This window comes from Hipposideros armiger, unplaced genomic scaffold, assembly GCF_001890085.2.
Source record: "Hipposideros armiger isolate ML-2016 unplaced genomic scaffold, ASM189008v1 scaffold_465, whole genome shotgun sequence".
Lineage (NCBI taxonomy): Eukaryota > Metazoa > Chordata > Mammalia > Chiroptera > Hipposideridae > Hipposideros > Hipposideros armiger.
The window spans coordinates 439,402-449,708 of record NW_017731815.1 but is presented as its reverse complement, the minus strand read 5'-3'; the positions used below and the strand labels follow the sequence as shown (position 1 = coordinate 449,708).

General features: G+C 36.1%; 1 protein-coding gene across 1 annotated transcript in view; it reads right to left on the bottom strand.

The window, feature by feature from the left end:
* Window positions 1-10,307, bottom strand: part of CDK14 (cyclin dependent kinase 14) — a 504,392-nt gene that overhangs the window by 410,613 nt on the left and 83,472 nt on the right. The window contains exon 4 of the mRNA XM_019666203.1: window positions 8,793-8,872. Within this exon, the coding sequence (XP_019521748.1) occupies window positions 8,793-8,872 (80 nt within the window). The remainder of the gene's footprint in view (window positions 1-8,792; window positions 8,873-10,307) is intronic.

Sequence of the window (10,307 nt, the reverse complement as noted above, 5' to 3'; positions counted from 1 at the left end):
GCAACTAAGACTGAACTCGGCACCTTGAGCTTAGAGGCCACGAGCTGCCAACAAGCAGCCAGATGGCGACTGGCGCCCTGCACAACTAAGACTGAAGAACAACTAGGCTGGTCCCCTTCCCCAATTCCCCAACACTGTTCCCCTCCCCCAATTCCCCAATTTAAAAAAAAGAAAGAAAGAAAGAAAAAGAAAGAAAGAAAGAAAGAAAGAAAGAAAGAAAGAAAGAAAGAAAGAAAGAAAGAAAAAGAAAATGCACACCTTTGAGGGTTTTGTGAGAATTCAGTGAGACGAGGACCTGGCTGTGTATGTACCATGTATAAGCACACACTAAATATTGTCTATTGATGTTGTAACTATTAGACTTTTAAATTGTTCTCTATTAGCGTATCTTTAAGCATAATTATTTAAGCATAACTCTCACCTAAGAAAGCCATTAGATATTCAAGAACCCACAAAAGGAGACAATTGGTTCCCTCACTTTCATTCCTCATCTGGGGAATCTTGGCTAAAAAAAAGTTTGGACAGCTGGAATACAATATCACACAGTAAGAACATACACATTTTGAAGTTGTTTTAAAGCTGGTATATCCTAAGAAATAGCATCTACTCCATTTCAAACCTACCTCATGACTCTTTATCAGTACTTTTAAAAACCATGATGATATCATATATATGGATTTTAAATTAAAATAGAAAAGCTGGCCCTTAGCACTGCTACTTAATTTTTCTAAGCTGTTATCAAAGACAGAATGAGTTTCAAGGCACCTAAACTTAAGTTAAGCCATTAAGCACTTGAGCTCTAAAAGATAAAATTCAAAGTCCATCTAGGTCAGATCAGGATTTCTTACAAGTGTTTCTACTTTAGGTGAAAATTATGTGTTAAAAATCTAAATTTCCAGGTAACTTTATAAGTGGCAAGCAGCCACTTGAAAACTACTTTACTGAGGATAGTGCTTTTCTATTTTGAAATCTTCCTGCGTTGACACTGTGAACGAGGAAATTGACCAACACAGCAGAAAAGAGGCAAACTATAATTAAAGTGCTTCATCGCAATTGAACAAGTCATGCTACTTCTTCATCAATGTAATGTGGACAGAAAAGGGGTCACATATTAAACCTGACAAGCTCAGAAGACTGAAAAATAACGACATAAGAGGGTCTGAACATAAAAAATTCCTAACTAAAAGCAAGTCCTCACCCGGTAGTTACATCCTTGGCCTGTAGTTTCCTTGACAAAGGTCAATCTTTACCTTAAGTGAGCCTATCTGTGTCTTTTTGCATCTAAGATAGCATACCCTTGCAATATCAAAGTAATGTTTTTCCAGACCCCTCAAGGGGCACAACCCACCACACCAGAATAGTAATCTACAAAATCCCTCACTGTTATCTTGTTCCCCAAATACTATCTCTATGTACTATAAAATGGTATTAGCTATCCTGTACCCACCAAAGTAAAAGGAAGTCTTGTGTTCCTTCCGTTTTACTTTTTATCCAATCTCCCAGAGATTTCCCCACTTTGCTTTCTCCCACCCCCTTAATCTACATACAATGAATTTCATGTAACCCTCCTCCTTTGACTTTAATGTATAAAATAAGTTTCAAAATGGCCATTTTCTGGAGCATTTTCTCAATCCGTTGAGACTTTGCTTCCCAGAAACTGTCATCAGTTTGGCTCAAATAAATTATAAGCTTTTTCTTAGGCTGGATGTTTTTTTGGTTGACAGTAAAAATGTGAACATGAACATATCCCAAGCATCTCCCACCTTTGTCCTAAATATTTCAAGGGTCTACCACTAGCCACACAGAGGAGTTACTGTGTACCGATCTCTACAAGTATAAAATAGCAAAAGATTATGAGCAATGGTGATAGTTTTTGCTTCCGCACTTAAATAGCAGACAAATAAGGCTATGAAAGGCAGGAATAACAAGGCAAGAGAAGAATAAATAACCAAAACTGACACAGAGTTTAATCCTTCTTACTGTAGCGTCATTTGTAACCATTAAAAATCACTGAGAAGTCAAATTTTATTAGGAAAACCTCCAAGTATTTTATTCAAAATAAAACACAATGTCATTTCGTGAGCAGTTCCTCCAGGCCTCAACAATTCTTGTACCACTCCCTGATCTCCACAGTACTCAAAACTTTGAGTTTAAAGACTCCTTGGGAAGTCAAAACCACAATACAGAGTACATGGTTCCTAAGAAATGGCAAAAACCAACTCCTGAGTTCCAATTAGGGTTACTGGGACCCAAAGCCATTAGGTGGTGTCATGAACTGAACTGTGTCCTATAAAATTCATATGTTGAAGTCCTAACCCCAGCACCTCTGAATGGGACTGTATTTGGAGACAGGAATTTTTCAGAGGTAATTAAGTTAAAGAGGTCATTAGAGTGGGCCCTAATCCAATATGACTGGTTTCCTTATAAAAAAGGAAATTTGGACACAGACAGGTATAGAGGAAAAATGATATGAAGACATGAGGAGAAGACAGCCATCTATAAGCCAAGGAGGAGGCTTGAAATAGATCCTTCCCTCATGACCCTTAGAAAGAGGACCATGACACCTTGACCTTGGATTTCTAGCATCCAGAACCATGAGGCGATAAATTTCTGTTGTTTAAGCCACTCAGTTTGTGGTACTTGGTTATGGCCTTAGCAAGCTGATACAGGTGACCTGCCTTATATTGTACGATGATGAAAAACAAAATCAGGATCAAAAACCAGCTTTCCAGACTAATATCCATGGGGCTTTCCACCTTACTACACTGCTTTGCATCTTAACTGCCTGTTTTCACTCAAAGTTCTCTCCCCTCAAAGTCTTATACTTGTTCAACTTGTTAAGGACAATGCTAAATATATACTGTTTATGCTGAACTCTTTCTTGTGAGCTACACTCCTACATCACCAATAAGACACTGTCACACAGATGTCTCATGAACTCAAAATGTCTAAAACCCAAATCAACTACCCCTCAAAGTTAGCATGATTCTGTTTCGGAACCTAAGAATATCTAGGTACAAGATCCAACTCCTTGGACAAATTATCTAAACACTCAGAGCCTCAATTTCATATTTATAATACAGACTCTATAACAATATAAATTCTAAAATAAAAACCTTCAAAAGGGATAATGTGAAGATTAAATAAGATCAGCCCTTATAAACAGTAAAATGTTAAAAGCAATTCTTCATACAATCATAAACCATATTTTTGCTCATTCAAACTAAAAACCATTGATATTTCCCTCTCAAATCACCTATAACCAATAATTCACCTAGCTTTGACAATTGTTTCTCTACACACCATTTTTCTAATAAACCCGGGTCCTTATAATTTCAAATCTATACTACTTTGAATGACTGATTTATCAGCTTCCAAGTTCCTCCTTATCTAGTCTATATCATATCCTTATGTCAGGTTTATCTTCCTAATACTCTCAGCTAAAAAGTCTTCAGATGCTCTCCAACTACAGAATCAAGTCCCATCCCTGCAATCTATTGTATAACACAACTGAATCCCAGGACCAGTTTCTAAGCTTATCTCAAGACTTAACTTGTGCCCAAGGGCCTTGCCTCATATCCAGCCAGTATGAACAGATAGATCATCAACAACTACAACTGACCTTGAACTTCCCATTGGTGGACCCAACTGTCACAGCTGGATCCAGTTATGAACTTTCTCTTAACCTTGAACATGGGCCAGCACCAACAAGGTTAGGTTGGTTGGAATGTGCACACTCCACATTCTCTAGAGCACACCTGCTGCCCAGTTTCATTTTCTTCCTGCTTCTTTGTTGGCCCATCATCTTTCTGCTGCTCTCCAACTCCCTAACATTCAAGGTCTACCATAATCAAATTCAATAGCACTCTTTTTTTTTTTTTTTTTTTTTTTTTCATCCTGCTACCTGTTGGCAGCTCAGCGGCAGCTCGGCTAGGGCCGGGCATTGAACTGCTGTTGCTCAGAGCTNAACACCTTAATAATACTATTACCTATATTGTAAAAGAAATTTTTAGAAAAATGACAGAATAGAAGAAAATAGTGTAACACAAATGATGCTAATATATAAAGAGTATAAGTCAATAAGAAAAAAATAGAAAATATAGTACAGGATAGGAACAAACAAATCAAGAAAGAAGAAATACAAATGAGTAAAAGATACTATGATCGCTCATTTTTAAACACTTTCCTTAAAAGTTATAAATATAGAGTAATGCTGGATTAGTATGTACGTTAGGAGCACTGCAAGCAAGACCAAGTATATAAAATTCCTCAGTAAGTAGTAGTCTCACCATCAATACACAGTAGTTTGTTCTTTCCCCACACCTGAGTATACAGCAGGATAATCTTGATATGACTGCAAAAGGCACTGATTTTTAAATTTTAGTTTACACAGGCTAATGAGAGATATTACCATATAATTTAGAAACCCAACATATTCAGAGGTGTATAATATTTAAACAGTTATGGGCATCATGAAAACACAAAAGCAAAGGTAACAAGAGAAAACGCCTACCTTCCCTGATAGCTGTGAAAGGTGTACCTTCTTCTTCTTGCAGCCTGATCACCTTCAGGGCTACCAACTTCCCATTTACCCTGGAAAAAAAAGAAAAGAAAAGATGAGAAGCAAATCCATTAAAATATGTTCCTGTTATGGTTCTATAATCATGTTCCTTACTTATTTTTTTTTTGCACTGAAAATGTCAGTGACTCAATTATGCTGCCACAACAAGATTAATTTCAATAATGTTGGGAATTCTATAGCATCATCATACATATTCACACTTTAAATATTCACATTTTAAATATTCACACTTGCGTAGTTCAAGATTTAACTGAAGTTTTCTGTGATTCACTCTGTGTTCTTTCCAGAATGAAACTAGTGCTTAACAAAATCACCAACCATGCTTCGACAGTTATTCTCTGATTAATTAAAAGTCAAGCTGTCAAAATAACTCTCTCCCTTTGTTTCTCCAATAGCTCCTTTGTTTCTTTCACTGGAATGTCTTCATTTCAGTTTTAAAACGAGGTCATTCAATCCCCAAGGACAGAAACTTGACACTCAGCCTTCGCTCTTCTCTCTCTTTCAACATCACCCATCCCTCCTTTTTTCAAGATTTTTTCTTACTAGAGCATCCTAAAATTATATTTGGTCTGATTGTGTTTTATAATACAGTATATCATCAAAATAAAAGTTATGAATATTTTACTATTACAAATTACACAAGACCTATCCAAAGCAGATGGTTCTTCCAGACGCATTCTAAATATGTATCAGCTTTAATTAAAAGTAAGAATGTGCTAGGCAGATAAGTTTTTATCCAGTCAATTCTATTAACAAAAACATGACTATCTATTATAGTCTTCTAGTTGGATGCTCTCCTTTCTATCTGTACTAGACCATGCAGCCAGCATATTCTGTTAATTAAAATAGGTAAAACATGCATACATTAATAATTTTGTTGAAAGATACAAGGCATTTGATGACAAGTAAATCTCCCTGCCACAGCCTCCCTCAGCCACCCAGCTCCAGTCCTCAGAGGTTATCATTTACCATTGTTCATATGCACTTACAATGGCTTTCAATCTCATCACAGCCATTACCCTTTTTATATAACAAATACTTTAAGAAGATACCTTTACTACTAATGAAGTGAAATTCATAGATAATAGGATCTGTGTACACACATAATTTCAAAAATGTACACATATAATTTCAAATGTATATCTATCCATAAATGAAACTCAAAAAAGAAATAAAAAATAATTTATAATAATATAACGTATTAAATATATAAATAATCAGGCAAAACTATACTGGAATTCATAATAAAGAGTGGTACTCACATCTATATATAGAATCAGCATGAATACAACCACTACAAATTCAGACTGACTGAGAGTGTTACATTAGCAACTTAAATAACACAAACAGTAATGCCATTAGAGAAGTAACTTTGCAAAATGGTGAACAAATTTTAGTAACATTTGAAACAAAACAAAATACAATTTTCCTTTGATTTACACTGCAACTGTCTGTATTCCTAGAAAATTTGGTACATGTTAAATGTATGCAGGGCATACTTTGGGTTTATATGTGAAACAGTTGAGTTATAACCTAAGACAAATATAAACAGGTTTTCACCTGCATAAATGACCGGTAGGGCATTCAAAAGGCTTATGGGACATAAAACAATTGCTCATTGTATTAAAACGGGGGTTGACAAACTTGGTAAAATACCAGACTGTCTATACTTTAGGTTTTGTGGACCATACACTCTGTCACAACCACCTGATTCTAAGAAAGCAGCCGTAGAAAACACATAAATGAATGGAAGTGCTGTATTCAAATAAAAGTTTGTTTTCAAAAACTGGCAGTGGATCTCAGACTGTAGTTTGCCTAACACTGCATTAGAATGTCCTACATATTGCAGGATGCCCAGCTCCTATCCATTAAATGCCCGCTGTAATATCCAACGACTGTGATGACACTTCCTATGCAGTAATCACCACCCCACCCTCCTACCCGCACCAAATGAGAACTCATGACCTAAATAGTCCTATTCATTGCACTTGAGCTTTCTGGTCTCAGTTCCTTTTCTATACCTATGTGCAACTTGTCCTCAATCCACTCTTTATTGCTTGTCTCTCTTATGCCTCATTCAAGACCCAGCTAACACCTTATCTCCCTTGACTAATGTAGGAATTTCTCTAAAACTTAAAATTTTTTAGAAATGATTTGGCATCGTAATGCCACCTAACATTACCTAATATTATTCCCCAATTATAATCTATATATTTTGTTTCCCACCTGGAAGACAGAGTCCTTGAGTCTGTGTCTAATATTCTGTCATATTTACAGACTCTAGCTCAATGGTTTTCCTGAACTTGCTCAACAAATATTATGATTAGCATGCTCGACATTGAGGGTATAGCAGTGAATAATCAGACACGGTCCCTGTCACTAAGATTGTACACTAGTAGGGAGGAGTGAAAATAATTAACTTCAGATTCCAATAAGACCTATAAAGAGAAGAGGTAGTGACATGGCGAGTAAACAGGGTAAGATGATGGTCAGCTGGGATTTTAGACATGATGGTCAAAGGAAAGCCGTCTGAAAAGAGAACATTTAAATTGACCCCTGGCATCCGAGAAGAGCCAGGGGAGAGCAGCCGCGGGCAACGGCAAGTCGAAAGTCCTCAACACAGGAAATTTTGTAGCATGTTTGGGGAAAAACAGGTCATACAGTACTTGAAATTGAGGCTTTTAAGTAAGAAGTGACATTATATGATTTAGGGTTTTAAAAAGATGATCCTGATTACAGAGCAGAGAAGGGACAATAGGAAGATAAAAGAAGGAGAGAGTACAATTAAGAGGTTGTTGCAGAATTCCAAGCAAGAACTCATGATACCCTGGACTGGGGGTGGCAGTAAAGAGAGAGAAAGGAGACAGATTTCAGATGTCTTTTAGAGAAGTAACTTCTAGGACTTTTTCATGGGCTAGATTTGGGGAGGAGGAACACTGGGTGCTACTATTATTAATATTGAGGGAGAGGGAATGGTTTGAGTGATGGTGGAGGAACCATGAGTTCCATTTGGATGCGTTGAGATGACTGTTACGCATTGATTGATTTTTCAAGGTTGAGCCAGCCTTGCATTCCTGGAAAAAACCTCACTTGGTAATGACATATTATCCTTTTGATACATTACTGGGTTCAAGAGGCAATGCCAGGTAGGCAGATGGCTATATAAGAATGGAGACAAAGACAAGGTCTTAGCTAAAGAGAGGCAATGTATAGGCCATCAGCTCCTAGTTCCTATTTAAACTCGTGAAATAATAAAATCACATGGGGAAGAGTGCTGATTAAAGAAAAGAAGGGTCCTTCCCTGTTCTAAAATTCCCTAATATTTAGAGAAGGAGCCGGCACAAGAGAAAGAGAATAAACTACCTACTTGGGAAATCTAGTGTCACAGAAGATAATGTTCCAACCCTGTACGATCTGCTAAAAGGTTTGGTAAATTAGGACAAATACTGTCCTATTTGATTTGGCAATAAGAAGGCATTGATGAAATTTACGAGAACATTTCAGCTAAATAGGAATGATGGAAATCAAACATACGTGGTAGGAAAAAGAGAGTGAGAGGTGAGAAACTGAAAACAGAAAGAAGACTTCTCAAAAATAAATGTAATTCATAAGGACAGTTGTGGGGAAAAAAATCAGACCAATGACAGAATACACTTAGTTCATCAACACCTTAATAATACTATTACCTATATTGTAAAAGAAATTTTTAGAAAAATGACAGAATAGAAGAAAATAGTGTAACACAAATGATGCTAATATATAAAGAGTATAAGTCAATAAGAAAAAAATAGAAAATATAGTAAAGGATAGGAACAAACAAATCAAGAAAGAAGAAATACAAATGAGTAAAAGATACTATGATCGCTCATTTTTAAACACTTTCCTTAAAAGTTATAAATATAGAGTAATGCTGGATTAGTATGTACGTTAGGAGCACTGCAAGCAAGACCAAGTATATAAAATTCCTCAGTAAGTAGTAGTCTCACCATCAATACACAGTAGTTTGTTCTTTCCCCACACCTGAGTATACAGCAGGATAATCTTGATATGACTGCAAAAGGCACTGATTTTTAAATTTTAGTTTACACAGGCTAATGAGAGATATTACCATATAATTTAGAAACCCAACATATTCAGAGGTGTATAATATTTAAACAGTTATGGGCATCATGAAAACACAAAAGCAAAGGTAACAAGAGAAAACGCCTACCTTCCCTGATAGCTGTGAAAGGTGTACCTTCTTCTTCTTGCAGCCTGATCACCTTCAGGGCTACCAACTTCCCATTTACCCTGGAAAAAAAAGAAAAGAAAAGATGAGAAGCAAATCCATTAAAATATGTTCCTGTTATGGTTCTATAATCATGTTCCTTACTTATTTTTTTTTTGCACTGAAAATGTCAGTGACTCAATTATGCTGCCACAACAAGATTAATTTCAATAATGTTGGGAATTCTATAGCATCATCATACATATTCACACTTTAAATATTCACATTTTAAATATTCACACTTGCGTAGTTCAAGATTTAACTGAAGTTTTCTGTGATTCACTCTGTGTTCTTTCCAGAATGAAACTAGTGCTTAACAAAATCACCAACCATGCTTCGACAGTTATTCTCTGATTAATTAAAAGTCAAGCTGTCAAAATAACTCTCTCCCTTTGTTTCTCCAATAGCTCCTTTGTTTCTTTCACTGGAATGTCTTCATTTCAGTTTTAAAACGAGGTCATTCAATCCCCAAGGACAGAAACTTGACACTCAGCCTTCGCTCTTCTCTCTCTTTCAACATCACCCATCCCTCCTTTTTTCAAGATTTTTTCTTACTAGAGCATCCTAAAATTATATTTGGTCTGATTGTGTTTTATAATACAGTATATCATCAAAATAAAAGTTATGAATATTTTACTATTACAAATTACACAAGACCTATCCAAAGCAGATGGTTCTTCCAGACGCATTCTAAATATGTATCAGCTTTAATTAAAAGTAAGAATGTGCTAGGCAGATAAGTTTTTATCCAGTCAATTCTATTAACAAAAACATGACTATCTATTATAGTCTTCTAGTTGGATGCTCTCCTTTCTATCTGTACTAGACCATGCAGCCAGCATATTCTGTTAATTAAAATAGGTAAAACATGCATACATTAATAATTTTGTTGAAAGATACAAGGCATTTGATGACAAGTAAATCTCCCTGCCACAGCCTCCCTCAGCCACCCAGCTCCAGTCCTCAGAGGTTATCATTTACCATTGTTCATATGCACTTACATACACACACACAAACACACATACACACGCACACATGCACACATGTATATATACACACAATACATACACACACACATACACAAAAGGTCGTACGCCATACTATCAGTGCATAGATACTGTTTTTTAACCACTTAATATATTTTGGTGACTTCCTCATAAGTGCACAGAAAACTCTCTTGCGTTAGAAGACCACCGGGTATTCCTTTATATGAGTGTGGTATGCTTAATTGAATCCCCGTCCTCTACTGATAGGCACTTAGCACGTTCCCAATTTTATCTACTAAAACAATCATGCAATAAATATTTTGGATATGTAATTTCATCCATGTAAAAATATGCCTGTAAGATAAATTCCTAAAAGGGGAATCGCAAGATCAAAATGTATTGGTATTGCTAAATTCTAGCCCTGATGAATACTGGGAACTTGTCCTGCCTAGAGGCTGTACCAATTCACACT